General features: G+C 39.1%; 1 protein-coding gene across 4 annotated transcripts in view; it reads right to left on the bottom strand.

Moving 5' to 3' along the window:
* The window catches only part of dgkh (diacylglycerol kinase, eta), a 174,102-nt gene that overhangs the window by 21,553 nt on the left and 136,196 nt on the right, over positions 1 to 16,353 (bottom strand). For all 4 annotated transcript variants that reach the window (XM_042068970.1, XM_042068969.1, XM_042068971.1 and 1 more), the window contains 3 exons: positions 11,273 to 11,365; positions 9,335 to 9,454; positions 9,083 to 9,188 (listed from right to left, as the gene is read on the bottom strand). In XM_042068970.1, coding sequence (XP_041924904.1) covers positions 9,083 to 9,188; positions 9,335 to 9,454; positions 11,273 to 11,365 — 319 coding nt within the window. The remainder of the gene's footprint in view (positions 1 to 9,082; positions 9,189 to 9,334; positions 9,455 to 11,272; positions 11,366 to 16,353) is intronic.

The following is a 16,353-nucleotide window of genomic DNA, read 5'->3' as shown; positions in this document are numbered from 1 at the left end:
CCGTATTAAGTCCCATTGTACCGAATTTTGGTTGCAGTTCCACCAGAGTTCCACTGGGGGCGATCGCCATGAGTGCAGAATGAATGGGAGTCAATGGAGCTAGACGGCTAAATGTGTCTCTTTCACCTGATTGTCATTGATCTCAGATTTGATTGTAGTTTGTATAACTTGAACATGGGTTATAGGTGAAAAGTTAAATGAACGAGTACTTATGTCCTTTTGATTTCTTACAGGTCGGGTCGTTGTTGCCCATAACACGCTAGCATTGTGCTAATGAATGACGTCATTGATACGTTTGAAAGGCTTTTTTTTAGAACAATTAAGTAACTTTAAAAAATATAATACTCAACCAAGTGTATTTTCTTTGCCTCCCCTTTCGAATACAATATTCAAATTACTTGAAAAAAAATTATAACCCGAGAAAAGTGGATTTTGAGGGGTACAGCTCCATAGACCTCCATGCAATCTGCACTCGTGGACGAGCGCTCTCATGTGGAACCACAGGAGGAACTGCAACCAGTTCAGAAACCGGAAGTTTTCCGAGAGTGGCAGTTCTCCCCTTATTAGACATTCTCTGCTGTCAGTGAGCTTGTAGCAGACGCTACTTTGCAAACAAGCTGTCAGCCATTACATATAATTTTGCACTGGTTAGCAAACATAGCCTGCCCAACGTAATGTTGTACAACTGCAAGCCATGGTGTTAATTCTACTCTTATTTATCCTGGAACATTACAGTACACTTCAGTTATTAAATAAGAAACATTTGTGACCTGATCTGACAAAATGAGTCACAAGTCGCATATTCTAATTTTGAGATACAGGCCGATTACTTCAAAAACCTTTTTTGGTGTTGTATGAAATAAGACACATTCAAAATTAATTTCCCTAAGTTTCATAGTCAAGACAAGAACATAATGTTACAAAAAATGTAATTCAGTGTGCAAATCCTACCTGTCCCTGCCTGTAACCTGTAACTTCAAATGTGATTTTCTCAGTTTTTCAATTGGAAAAAGATGGTGGGATGCCATAATTCAAAATGCTGTATCTTGATGATTCGTGATATGACTTTGACCATGATATCATGATGTGCATATTATAGATGTGCATATTATATAGACCTCTTGTGAACAACCTCTGTCATCTTTGGCTCATAGCTAGTATGTGTCCTAATAATATAATATGAGCCTATGCAGTTTGATGAGGACCAGCCATTTACAATGGCATATATTGACAGCTGAAAATTGATTGGGTGTTGCCAGCCATTTTGAAGAATGAGTCAATTGGCATTTTATGAAATGTGATAGTCAGGTAGCCTAGAAATCTAGACTCACCCTAGCGGCAGCAAATGTAATTTGCAGCCAGGGTAGTCTAGCAACTCTCCATTGGCTTGCAAGCTGGAAAAATGAAACTTCTATCATCTTCTATCATCTGGAAAAATTAAACTTCTATAATCACATCGTGTATAGAGTCAGCGACGGTTCCGCGTGAATTTCCTGCTACTTGAAAACAAAGAAGATGGATGCTGCTGCTGGCGAATAGCAGTCTTTGAATCGCGACTTGAGCAGTGCCAATGGTAAGTTCCCAGACTCTACATCTTGATGTGGGTCTGGCTCATCAGACTAATAGTAAGGTATAAGTTTACCAAATGTCATGCTTTTAAATCAAGCAGTTCTTGAGATATTGACATGTAGCCAAGTTTGATTAAGATTGGGAAGATATTAGCAATAGAGTTATTACTAACAACGTCATGAAATGACATGTGACTTTGAAAGGAAAACAGAAAAGCCTATTTGTTCAGCTTAGCCAGTAGATTATGTGTATCAATTTTTTAGAGATAGAATACGCTCAATGCACGTCACAATTCTGAATTCATGTATACTGTCAGAAGTATGACATAAAATGACAGATTACTTGTCTGTCGGTTTTAATAGACTATTGCTAGTCGAACAAAATAGCCAACGTTATTTAACCAGTTGAGTTGCTTGGTTACGATGTGACATGTTAACGTTAGCTATTTACCACCGTAGGCCTAGTTGTCATTGTACAGGGTTTCCACTCTAAGTCAAACGCAAAATTCCATTACTTTTCCCTGACTTTCCCTGACAAAAAACCTGAATTTCCATGACTTACTTTATAATTAATTGTACATTATACCGACCAATGATTTCAGAGCAGCCGCGTAGCTTTCAAGAATTCAAGCAACCATTAATGTCGAGCCCTGGTGTAGACTCTATGTAGAGCATTCCCCTGTACATTTAGCTGTTCCAGAGTAATCCGGTTTTGAAATTGCAGCAAATTTCTACATGCATGTCTCCAACTTTGGGCTTTAAGTTTACAATGTGCTTAAATTGTTTAATACATGATTTCATAACAGGCCAAATACAAAATAAATGTTAAATATAGCCTAGATATCTGTAAAATCAGATGATTTACAGTTCTATGTAGGCTAATACTGTATGTCATGTTTCTTGTTTGTGTAATGTTTCATTCAGTGATACAGGTCTACTGCTGTGAATAGGCAAAATTCAACTTTGATCATTTTTATATAGCCTACTGTAGGCTATTGCTAACTTTGGCCTTGGTGCCCTGACATGTGGCCTTTGTGCCCCCCGCCAAATATGCCCAACCAAAGGCCAAGTGGCCTTGTCCGTAAAATTATGGAATTTTACGGACAAGGCCTGGTTACAGCCATAGTATATACTATCCAACGAAGGACTATCGAATCCTTGTAAACCATATATCAACTTAAGTTAACTGATTGTGTGAGAAAACTTGTGACCCTTGATCTGGTCTGGTTCCCCTTCATAAGTAGGCTACTAACATACGTTGTGAAATAACTCCACATGATTACACGTGGCATTAATAGTGAGAAGTAGGCTATGCAATATTACCCTGTGTCTCCTCCCAAGTTAACATTAAGCCGTCTGCTGGAGTGGGAGGAAGACCCTCTGTGAGAAGGGAGTGCAGTTCAGAGTTAGCACACAGACAAAGCTATAATGTTTCTTTCAGCCTAAGTAGTAAGGTTAGAGGCTAGTGTTAGCTGCTTATTGTAACTTGTGTTGTGTTGTGTAGTTAAAGTGCATAGACTGACTGAATTACTTCATCCACAATACTGCAAGAAAATGTTTTGCAATGCAAAACCTGGCGCAAAGCAGATTTATCCAATGCAATGTTTATTCCTATCTTACTCTCGGATTTTTCGCCATGCGGTTTACTTTTATTAAGCTTTGCGTCCAGGGGTGTGGCAGAAGGTGTGTTTAGGCACACAATCCAAAATTGCACCCTCTAAAAATCATTACGCCACTGAGAAACCTAGTCAGAAATCCTTGGTGAGTTGTTTATATTATGTTATTTTAAGAGTGCATTATCAACAGTGATATGGGCCGGTGCACAACGCACCCTGCTTCTCTCATCCACAGGCCATGCAAAACATTACAAATTACACGATTACAATGGGAAACATAATTATAATAAAGATATTATAAAATACATCTCACAATGTGTAGTTATTCACCATCATTTGCAAATTGGTAATGACTGATAAAAGTGATTTGGCACATATGAAGCACAGCTGAAGCTGTCATGAAATGTAAGCAGCAACTCCTCTGCAGGATAAATGTCCTTAGGTTATGTTATTCAGTCATTCAAACATTATTGGGGTAAGTGTTGCTTTCTCCAGGTTATGTTTTCGATGGTAACCCATTGTCAGTCAATAGTGAAAGTAATTAACTGTGTATAACTGTTTTGTCGTTGGCTATGACACCATGGTGAAGTTAGTTTCACTTTGCCAATGACTTCAAATAATAGACGAGTGCAGAGGTGTATATAGGCTATACTCTGCTAAGTTTTAGTAAAGCATGGTTTAGTGGAATACCTGTTCCATACGGTCTCGCGTGCAAGCAGATTCCTTCAAATGTGCCGCTGACTATCTAATTATATAATACCGATGCGCTGTTTGAACTTGCGCTGCTTGCTGTTAAATGGAATGACTGATGCCATTTTCATTGGTTTAAATGATGTTACGCCCAATACACACCCATGACTGATTAAGAAACATAGGAACGCCTTGTTGCGCCATCTGCCCCACGTTTGACAACAAAACCACTCCTAATGTGGACTGGACAACCCACTAAATTTAATTAAGCTATTGGCTAGTGACCATACGTTTTAGATCGCTAAAATAGGGCCCTTATTCTTTCACAGCACTTTGGTTATACTAAAGTAGGGGTTCAGTGTACTGATGCAGTGCCATTTTTGTTCAAACTAGTTTCCAATAAGTGAATCTTCACACTCCTAGATCTTTTAGACTAAAATTATAAACTTGCATTGCACACAACATGACACTGAAATACAGGACTGATGGATGCTGATAATGGGCCTCTGCACACTTGTGTAGATATTCCCAGCAACAATACTTTACAACATTAGTAATGTCATCATGCTATTTCTGACTAAACCTCTGGGGACTAGAGGTATTTTTGTAAAGTTTATTCAACTTTTAGTTACAAATGTAATTCAAATATAATTATTTATATTGAACACAAGTTTGGGTCCAACAAAATGGAAATGGTATGCATGTCCTATGTTTTTATGTGATTAAATGCCCACGATAGAGAAAATGATGCGGTTTTAAAAAGACGTGCACAGACCGGTTTTAATAGGACGTGCAGACCAAAGCTGCAGCAAGCAGGTGATATTTAGAAATTTATTTCACAAAATAGAACAGACAGATGTAACTGGACACATAGAGGCCAAAAATATTGAGAATGTTAATGAAGACGAAGGAGTGAATAGCGGCAAGAGGCAAGCCAAAGGCTGCTGACGAGTGCCCGCGCTAATTGTAAAGCAATTTATAAGATTCACTGAACAAAAATGCTGATGTGGTACATGAAAATTTAGTTAAAAATGTGGAGAATGCAATGCAAGCAAGCATTTTGTACGATATATTGGCACAAGCTGGCAGCAGAAGAAATACTCGGCTGGCCACCTCCGAGAGAGCGAGAGAAAAAAATATGCGCATTTAAAACCAGGGCCTAAATTTCAGCGCGGGATTGCGGGTATTGCGCATAAGTTATTAAGTATTGAGCATAATAATAAAAGTCCCACAACTCCATCATAATGACAGAAATTCCCACACATGTTACTGCGCTGTCTGGTAACGTTAATCTAATAATGGATCAGCCTGAAAGCGTGACTATTGACTAGACGAACCAACTCTGACTTCAATTGCTTCTACATCAACCGCGATCGACAGGAAAGGAAAACAAACGTTTAGCGATCAGGAACCGTCAGGAATTTTGCGAACACACAAGCATGACAGCCTATAACGCGAGAGAACATGGATGTGTTCTCCATTTGAGGAACGTTATAATCGATTGCGGACGTGAACAGACAGATACAGACACGGAGCGCATAGTAGGCCTACTTTCACTTTCTAGTGTGCGTATTCATTATGTGAAAGATAATTAGTAGCAAAACAGTGATCAAATATTAGCCTACATGGCAGTGAGTTTTGTTTTCAAATGTTTTCATGCATGTCTAGATAACAGGTGAGGAATGTTTAGGAGACAGACTATCGTAAATCCTCAAATTATGGCGGGGGTCTTTTTATTTGTGGCATGGCTTGTACTGTTTGATATTGCTAAATATCGGGACTGATGACCACTGAAATCTGTGGGGTATTTGATGGTTCATGTATGAAAGGGTGTCGGTATTTCCATCCGCTTATTGCAAGATAAGGCATCCGCTTTCATTTATTCATGGCACGTGTGTTGTGTTGAAATGGAAACCTTATTCCGTGTAGCCAAAGAGGTCTACGATAGCCTAAATTTAGTTATTTTTTTAAATTCTGCATGATTTACTTTTTTATAAAATTCGTAGGCTGATGCCTGGCAGCAACAATTGTGTTTAAATGTAGGTTACTGCTTCAGCCTCTGGCAAGCTCAGAAGGGGGCGGCATGCAACTGGTAGCTTGAGAGCAACGTGTTGGAGATTCGTGGTGTAAGACAATGACTTTTCATTGGCAACAATATTAAACCAACCAATAATATAAAATATTAAGAAGAGCTCTTTTATGAGTTAAATTGAAACCAAATTATTACTGGCCTTTATTTGTCCGAAACTGAGGCCTGGCTATAAATAGAATCCCCCATAAATTGAGGATTTAGGTATGCACGTGTGCTTCAGGCATAGCGCTATCACTAATCTCTGACTGAAAGTGCACAGAACTTGTACATTTGAGAGCGCTCTCTCGTGGCTAGACAGTAATGTTTCATGTAGGGTTCATGTCAGTTAATATGAATTAACATTTAAGAACATGTTCATAAGTCGCACCTGACTATAAGTCGCAGGGCCAGCCAAACTATGAAAAAAAGTGTGACTTATAGTCTGGAAAATACGGTAGATATAGCTCTAAGAACACCCAGGAATTTTCACAGTATAAGCCAGTCCTCTACAAGGTTCATTATTCTGATACCCACTCGTGTAGAGGTGCTAGAGCTGCTGCTACAAATTTCATTAAAGTATGACATGTTTGAGACAACATGAACGGTAGAACTGAGTATTCAAACCAACCAACCAACCAATAGTCTTTTTGCTCATTGCATGCAATCCTACTTGGCATGCTCATGTGAAAAGGGAGACGCTGTTTAATGTTCTCAAAAGATTCCTCTCAGACCCCCGTCTTTCCTTAGAACAATAAAGTATATGCTGTAAATTACTTTGTTCCGCTCCGGAACACGATGACAGGCACATTTTGAATCAAGCCTGTTTATTTTGTGATGCATTACTGACCCTCAGCGATATGGAACTGTAGCGAACTGAATGATTAAGAATGGGGAAGGGACAGCAGCAAATTGCAGCTCATTTGCCTCCATTAAAGTTAAGCAAAATCATTAATGTCCAGCAATAATGGTAATTTTTAACATTAACAATAGCTATATACACTTTCTGGTTATTTGAATTGAAAAAAAAAAAAAGTGTTTCAAAAGGAACATTTCTCTGATTCCAAACTTTGAAGTATTTGAATAGTACATGCGCAACTAAACATTTTGAGTAGCCTAGTACATAAAAAAATAAAATAGATGCCTTCAAATGGCGCTGACTGGATTTGAAGTGTCTAAGAAATCCATGTAGGACTTCATTTGGTTTAAGGTGCTCTAAGCGATGTTACGTGGTTTCTAAGCGAATACATTTTTTATCACATAGAGCAAACATCACCTCACCATCCGCTAGCTGCCTGTTCCCTAAATACACTATAAAAAATGTTGTCTATGTGGACAGCCCAGGCTCCAAAAACAGCAACAAAAACAACTTGTTCCATCCAGGGGGTCGTTTCTAGAAAGCATCGTTTGCTAACTTGCGTCGCAACCTTGGTAGTTCGCTCCATCGTTCTTGGATTTGGTGTTTCTAGAAAGGGTAGTTCGAACTCTCAATCGCAAACAAGGACGCAAAGTTTGGTCGTTTGAACTACTGCCCCTAGGCAGTCGCACTTGTGTCGTTCCTTGGTAGTTCCTGTTGGTGTCCGGAGCGCCTTACCAAAAATCACAACCGCCTAACCAAAAATTGTGAAGTGGATGTTTATCTCGTGACTCAATGATTAATCTATCCTGTAGCTTAATTTTGATTAAGACACTGACTCCCCTACTTGGCTCATTCTTGCTATTTAGGCCCTATATTAATTCAAGTATTGCCTTGCTTTTAGTATTAGAAAAAGTGTGGTCTGCACACTGCAACTGCTCCAAAATATAAACTTTATTAATTTAAAAGCAACGTTTCGATCCCCTTGCCCTCCTGACTGGCAGAGCTGGCAACTGGATCTGAATGCCGAAACACTACTGACTTCGTGATTAGTAGATAGGTGGAGGGTGGCGCATCCGGCCAAAACACAACATTACAACATCAACATCAGTTGAGGGCTGCAACTTCACATTTTAAATGACAATATCCTGGCCGGACGACTGTTGTCAGTGATATAAGTATTTGAAATGAACATGATTTCTTAATGTCTAGTGACATATCAGGGCCATTTTATGATTAATTGAAATACATTTCTTACATATGGTTCCTTTAAACCACGGGACAATTGATATCCAGGATATATATTTTTTCCAACATAGATTTTCAACACAAATAATGGCACATATTGGTCGGCTTCAGTAAAATGTTTCATATACTTGCAATTAATAGGTCTAGGTTTTTGCAGATGACAATGACAATGCCAGCATTAATCACTCGGTTTAAATGAGAACAATGTCAACATGACAGGCTGTGGCAGAAAATTTCTAGGGGGTGGGGTATTACACGTTGCCACTGTTTCCACCACTGATATCTATCGCTGCATCATCAACAATGTTGTTGGGACTACAGTGTCCGAACGTCGGAGGTAGTGAATTGCGACACAGGTACGATGCTTTCTGGAAACAGGTGTAACAATGTCGTTGTTTGGTCGCAAGTTGCGTCATACCATGGTGGTTGAGCAACGTCGTTGCTAACTTTTCTAGAAACGACCCCCTGAACCATAACAACATAACAAACTGTTCCAGCCAATCATCGACAAGATGCGCGTTTAAGAGAGTTTCAATTGCACGGGAGGGAGGGAGTAGCGAGCTAGCTCTCTGTTTTCTTTGAACGTCAACAGAAGTGACGTTACCCAACATTGCTTAGGGCACCTTTAAATAGTGTGAAGAACCCATGCTTCCCAGAGCAGATGTAGCCCTGATCTGGGCTTGGTGCATGTGTTTGGACACTTGGTGCATGTGTTTTTCGAGGATAACATGTAACTCTTGGAAGGGGATGTGGCCTGAAACATGTGATAACTTTTAGAAGACATCCGTGGGATGTAATGACTATTACCTATGGCTGTGGTTTCATTACAGTTATGAGTAAATACTGTTACAACACATGGTTTGTTATTTCACAAACAAGAGAAATAACTAAAACTATATGGATTCAGAACAAAATGTCAATAATCAAATATGCTTATCCATGGCCCACCAAGAAAATTGGAATCACTTCCTCACTGTTTTGGACATGCTCTGCCCAACAATCTATTAGCTAAACAATCAAATTCTAAATAATTTACCTGACAGTGGACTGGACTTCTTGGTTGCTTTTTCCTTCTTGAACTTTGGCACTATGCGGAACATGCTACCACGGCTGTTCCTCTTGTCATACACCATTGAGTGATCCTGGAAGACACAATTGTTAAATAAGGATGAACAATCTGTGTTTTCTCTCCAACCCCAAAACATCAGTAAGAGCAATGGGATAATAATGGGATAATAATTTTGGAGCAATTGCAAGGTAAAAACTACTTCTTGATCTTCATACTCACCTCTTGATCATTGGGCTGGATGATGTGGTAAAGCCAATGGATTTCAGCCAATTTTCCCAGCTCAACCTCTACAATCTGGAGGGCGCTTGATAGCAGTTCCTCATGAGGAGAGTCTAGTTGCTGGGGTGAAACAATATTAAATACATTAAATAATCTGTTCATTAACAGAGAATGCTGCTGTTAAAGTGCCTACACATAAAATGAAGCACCAAGCTGTCCTCCTACCAGCTCATCTAACCCCAGCGTGAAGATTAACCAAACGTGACAGTCATAGTTCGAATTACAGGGGGTACTGGGGGGTACTATACCCCCCAATGAAGAGAACCCTCCACCCTCCAAAGAGACAGAAATATTAGTTTTGGGGGGGTCAGATAATGTTTCTGATATTGTGAAAAAATATCATTACAGTTACAATACAAGTCAACTCCTATTTTCACTGTAGGAACATTTTAATGTAAAACGATTTCAGACACCCCTATTGTGGACCGTACCATTTTTAACCACCGTGGCGCTAGAAGCAACTGAGATAGAGAACCACTTCAACTTTTCAAGCAAGTGTCAACATTGCATGACAAAACGCTAGTTAAATTCCTCCAGTAGGCTAAATTCAGTTTGCTGCTGACGTGCATGGGTAAATGTAAGTTGCTAGCTTGTTGAAGATTTTACTACCTTCATTTATAAACGTGTTTTGTTCTTTCATAGCTCATGTCACGTCTTCATACATTGAATTACTGGCTACTTGCTACTTACCCACTGAGGCTAGTAAAGTGGACCTCGGTTAGTTACCAAGGTTAGTTAGCAAGATAGGTAAAATCGATTGTCATTTCCAAGGAGATGAACTCCATAGCCTAGGTGTCCATTCTCATTTTATCTTGAATAAATTATTGTGCCTTTTTGAAATTACTTTGGCACAGATCCTGTGTTTTTATATTACCGGGCACAAGAGGGTCTGATGTAGCTAAGCCTATGTTATAACATCAGAGAAACCTGTGGAAACATAAAAGTAGCCTAGGCTAAATATTATGTGCTAGAATTCGAATTTGTTTTTAATTGGTTGGTATTGTTTTTACATTCTATTATTTCATATTTTTAGTTTGATAAATGTAGTTTCATCTGAGAACCCTGATACTATCTTAATGAAACTAGGATTTTATTTTATTCAAAGAGACACTATGAGGAAAAGGAAAAGGCACACATCAGGCACTTTTTGGTGCTAAAAGAGTAAACAGGAAATATTAACACTAAGATCTACAAACAATTACATTAAAAGTGTAGGTGCAGTTAGGTTTTATACACTGTTCATATGTGTTAAGGAAAGGGGTGCTCAGCAGACAGGAGAGGCACAGGATATAACCGTGAACAGGCCGCAGGGAGACAACAGGATATACAAGAACAATGAGATATTCTGTTCAGTTTGTCGCATGTTTAGACCTTGTATGTGTTGCACAACACATGTTGCACTTGGTGATCACGGTGGGGATTGATATGGTAGTGGACCATGATGGTCATAGAAGAAGTGAAGGAGCAGTACCCCCCAATTATGGTGGGGTAATTCGCACTCTGGTGACAGTACAACGAATCCTTGCAATACTGGGTTAGAGGAGCTGGTAGGGGGACAGTTGGTAAGTGTTCTTAACTGTAATAAACTCCGGGTTCGCTAACTACTTTGTTGGTGCTTCGTTTTATGTGTAGGGACCCTGAGCAAGCTACTGACGAGGTTTGGTGCTGTATTGAACAATGTTACTGGTTAAAAAATGCTATTTGGGAAGTGTTTGGCTCACCGCCCTTAGATAAAAAACTGCTTGAGATTTTAGGCTATAGCTTATACTGTCTCCACGGCTTATTTGATGTGTTTTAATGCAGAAAAAGACCCTGGGGTCAATTTTTGCCGGAGTTACACTTTAAAGAACGTGGACACAGATTTTTTAAAAACCTTACCAAAGACACTCGTCCCACAAGCAGTGACTCTGTCTCATTGTGCAATGCCTTAACATTGGTTGCCACTTCGATAGCTGTGTTCCGGGTTAGACTCTGAGTAATACAAATAGACAAGCAAATTGTCGGAGATCAGGGTGATAAAAACATTTCAAATTGTTAAGGATAGAGGAATGTTTGCCACTGCATGCCATTGTGTGCTGCACTGAAGGGTTGGTTACCTTTAAGTTTATGGAAACATTTAATTTAACTTATGTCTGCAAATTCGTGCTCATTTGCCCCTTTCAGACACTGTGCATCTAAAAATTGGAACAGCGGCAAAATACATAGTGCCCAAAAATTAAACATATATCTGTAGTGGTTGTGCCATCTGGTCTCGCTAAAAGTTGGTATAGGTTGATTTAAGGGTGTTTTAACACTGTCTAGAAACAATGCATACTGGGTCATTCTGTGTCAAATCAGGTTGTTTGCAGCACCGTCTCAGATTTTGTTGAAACATGGTACTTCATTGGCACTTTTTAGACAAAATGATTATAAACCGAGCTAATTTGCCCCGGGTGTACTGTGGAGTGGGTAAGACTTTTTAGTGGCAGGCTAACACATACCATTGACTTGCGCTAGCCTAGCACTTGCAAACTCTGCAACTAGAAGGACTGGATGAAACGTGTTGAAAACGGTCTCCACTGATAAATATCACACTTGCTAACTTGGAAATGAGGTCCTATGTCCAAAATCCTGAACCACCTCTTTAAGGGTAGTATAAACTTGTTTTTGTATGCATTTGGTATCAATAATTTATTTTTTTGTTACATACTATATTTTATTAAAAATTAATATTTGAGCTCTCCACATACAGTAAAATGGGCTTGAAGATTTTAAGGATTGAACAAGGGGAGGTTTTGTTTTTCGGTAATTTTCATAGGATGAAAATGGTATGTGGGGTAGTTATAAGGCTCTTGAATATCTATTGTTGTACCATAGATAATTAGAGTAAAAATCATTGTTTTGCCTCAGGGACAAGAATGAAAATGCATTGGTATCCAATGTAACCAAGTAAGTGTATTTGTGTATGAAACATGGTACACTTTATACACAAATTAATTTTCGTGTTCCTACTAGCTACCCCACATACCATTTTAGTCCTATGAACATTACCAAAAAATACCAATAAATACCTTGTTTTATCTCTAATATCTTCATGTGCATTTGTTGCAGAGAACTCAAATATTGGCTCAACGTTAATAAAGTATTGTATTTGCAGACAAAAAAAATGATTGGTGTCGTGGATACAAAAAAATACGTTTAAAACACCCTCAATGTCACCAGTTTTGCATTTTGTTCTATATGGGCCTTACAGTGGGTACTACTTCGAATTGTCCAGCTTCATGCGTGATTCTCACGTGACCTCACGCTTGAATCATGCGTCTTTTATTTATATTTCCCCAGTGAAGCTGCAATGACCCAAACAACCACCAGTGCATAGTAATGTTGGAGTATTATCAGTGGGGTGAGGCTTTTGCATATTCATATGACAGTACGATCTCCACACCTGGCTCAAACGCTACTGCGCTTCCCTAAGCATCCCCTATGTCAACAACTGGGGCTTGTTCTGGGAGAGGCCCAGTATGCTGAAGCGTGATGGTCTCCACCCAAACCAACATGGAGCCAGGCTACTCTCTGACAACATAGCGTCCACACTGAGACATTGACATTCTGTAGAAAATATTACAGATTCACGCCCCCCAGGTATTGATTCGAATGGCATTATACATGTGGATGAGTCTGAGAATGTTTTCTGCAGGGTAACATACAATACTACTACCATAGATCAAGCTGTGTCATGCAATAGCATGACTTATGCTTATAGTTCTATTCCAACGTTGATTTCTACCCAACGTATAGTAAAAAGAAAAGACAAATTTAAAACTAGAAACCTAACAAATATTCTTTCCATACCTCAGCATATTCCTCAAAAGCCAGAGGCATTTTCAGCTAACATGGGTTTACTAAATATAGGTGCACTTACTACCAAAACCTTTGCAATCAATGATTTTATTAGTGAAAAAAAATTGGATTTTCTGTTTCTTGTTGAAACCTGGCTGACTTCAGACAGCGAAGCTGTTCTTGTTGAGACTTGTCCCCCAAATTATAATTTCTTCCACTCAATTAGACAAGGCAAACGAGGTGGTGGAATTGCCTCCATTCTCTCAAACAAATATAGTTGCACACGAGTCAACTTTGGCGAATTCGCTTCCTTTGAGTATATTGCCCTCACTCTGAAGGCTGACCCAGCTGTACTTCTATTAACCTTATACCGCCCTCCTAAACTATGGACTGGCTTTCTCGACCAGTTTTCTGAACTTATGTCGCTCATCATCACTAGCTATGATCGGATAATTGTAAATGGCGACTTCAATATTCATGTCAATAAGACAACTGATGCTAAAGCCAGTAAGTTCCTTAATGTGTTGGACAGTTTAGAGCTAAAGCAGCATGTTACAGGACCCACCCACAACCTTGGCAACACCCTCGATCTAGTCATTTCCAGAGGGATAGAAGTCACAGACTTATCAGTAAATGATATAAATATGTCTGATCATCATTGTGTATCTTTTAATATTGTACTACATACTCCAAAAATTCATCCCAAAATTGCAATCAAATCGCGACTCTTGGACATTAGAGTAGAACAGCAGTTCATAGCTCTTATAGACTCCATAAATTTAGATATTTTACATCATCCCATTGATCAAATGGTAGAGGCTCTTAATCGTGAATTAGGCGCTCTGCTTGACAGAGTGGCACCCTTAAAGACTAAAAAAAGGCCCTGTAGCAAACTGACACCTTGGATGAACGAAAATATCCATGATCTAAAAAGATCATGTAGGAAAGCTGAGAGAACATGGAGAAAAACTAAGTTACAGGTTCACCGTGCCATTCTAAAAGAAAAAATTGCAAATTATAATAGAGCTATTCGGAATGAGAGGAGGAACCACTTCTCTAAGGTAATTGCTGAAAACAGTGGAAACTCTAGGGTGTTGTTCTCTACCATTGATAGGCTATTGCATCAAACACCTTTTGATACACTCAGTCAGGCATCCTCTCTAAGATGCGAAGAATTTGCAGACTTCTTCAAAAACAAAGTCATTTCTATAAGGGAGGCTATTGGTAACACAAGTAATATGTTTGATAGTACACCCAAAAACAGCCCCCCAAAATTAAGGTCCTTTAGCACTATTACTCAATCTGAGCTTGGTAAAATTATAACTCAAACCGGCTCCTCAACATGTGTTTTAGATCCAATCCCTACTACATTCCTCAAAAAAGTATATGATGGCTTAGCTCCCTTTTTTCTCAAGGTAATAAATACCTCATTAGAAACAGGTATATTTCCAACTGCTTTTAAAACCGCTGTTGTGAAACCTTTACTTAAAAAGTCAAATCTTGACCATACCAATCTGAGCAACTACAGGCCTATATCAAATCTATCGTTTTTGAGCAAAGTACTTGAAAAAGTTGTTTGTAATCAGTTAAATACCTTCCTCAATGAAAACAGTATCCTTGAAAAATTCCAATCAGGTTTTAGATCAAATCACAGCACAGAAACGGCTCTAGTAAAAATAGTCAATGATCTCAGACTAGCTACCGACTCAAACAAAGTCTCAATCCTTATTCTTCTGGATTTGAGTGCGGCATTTGACACCATTGATCATAGCATCCTAATTCACCGCCTTGCGAAGTGGGTGGGTCTCTCTGATAATGCTCTAAACTGGTTTCAAACCTACATTACTGGCAGAGATTTTTATATCAGTCTAGGAGATCATGTATCTGAAAAACATGACTTGCCTTTTGGTGTGGCCCAGGGGAGCTGCCTTGGTCCCCTGCTATTTTCTCTATATATGCTTCCATTGGGAAACGTCATAAGTCAGCATAATGTAAACTTCCACAGCTACGCAGATGATACCCAATTGTATCTTTCTGTGGAGCCAACTAACCCAGATGGCCTTTGCTCCCTCACTGCATGCCTAACCTCCATTAATCAGTGGATGAGCAAAAACTTTTTGAAACTAAATGATGACAAAACAGAGGTACTTCTGGTTGGACCAAAACTAAAGCGAGATATTATTCTTAGTAATCTGGGGAACTTGGCACACCAGGTCAAACCAAAAGTAACAAGCCTCGGTGTCATCTTAGATGCAGAGTTAAGTTTTAAGCCCCATATCAGTAAAGTTACTCAGACAGCCTATTTTCACTTGAGAAACATTGCCAAAGTGCGGCCCTTTTTAACTCAACAAGATGCAGAAAAACTAATTCATGCCTTTATCACTAGCAGGTTAGACTACTGCAATGCACTTTTCACTGGTCTTCCCAAAAAACATCTAAAGAAACTGGCACTCATACAGAACTCTGCGGCTAGACTTTTAACTAAGACTAAGAAGAGAGAACACATCACCCCTGTGTTGGCTGAACTGCACTGGCTCCCTATTTCCTATAGAATTGATTTTAAGGTTATGTTAATTACTTACAAAGCTCTGAATGGCATAGCACCTTCATATATCTCTGAGCTTTTAATATCTTATCAACCACAAAGGAAACTTAGATCATCCAATTCTAATCTTTTAATCGTACCCAAAGTGCTCCACAAACAAAGTGGAGAAGCTGCGTTTATCCATTATGCCCCCAAACTATGGAACACCCTGCCTCTGTACATCAAGCAGGCGAGTTCAGTAAATATTTTTAAAAAAGATCTGAAAACATACCTGTACAGGAAAGCTTTTAGTTAACTCATCTTATCCTGTAGACTACATTTTCAGATTATTCTACATCTGCTACTATTGGAGGGCGCAGCCAGCCAGAAGCAGATGGGCTCCCCCTATTAAGTCAGGTTCTGCTCAAGGTTTCTTCCTGGAATATGGGAGTTTTTCCTTGCCACAGTTGCCATATGGTGTGCTTGTGGGGGGTAAAGGGTTAAGGCTGCCAGTCTTAAGACGTCATTTTCTATATTTTTGATATGTTGCTGAGTATATCATAAACAGCAAAGAAAAGTGATTGATAATGACTGACTGACTATTATTGTGTTACAT

Source organism: Alosa sapidissima, chromosome 2, assembly GCF_018492685.1.
Source record: "Alosa sapidissima isolate fAloSap1 chromosome 2, fAloSap1.pri, whole genome shotgun sequence".
Taxonomy (NCBI): Eukaryota; Metazoa; Chordata; class Actinopteri; order Clupeiformes; family Clupeidae; genus Alosa; species Alosa sapidissima.
This window is presented reverse-complemented; position numbering and strand designations above follow the sequence as displayed.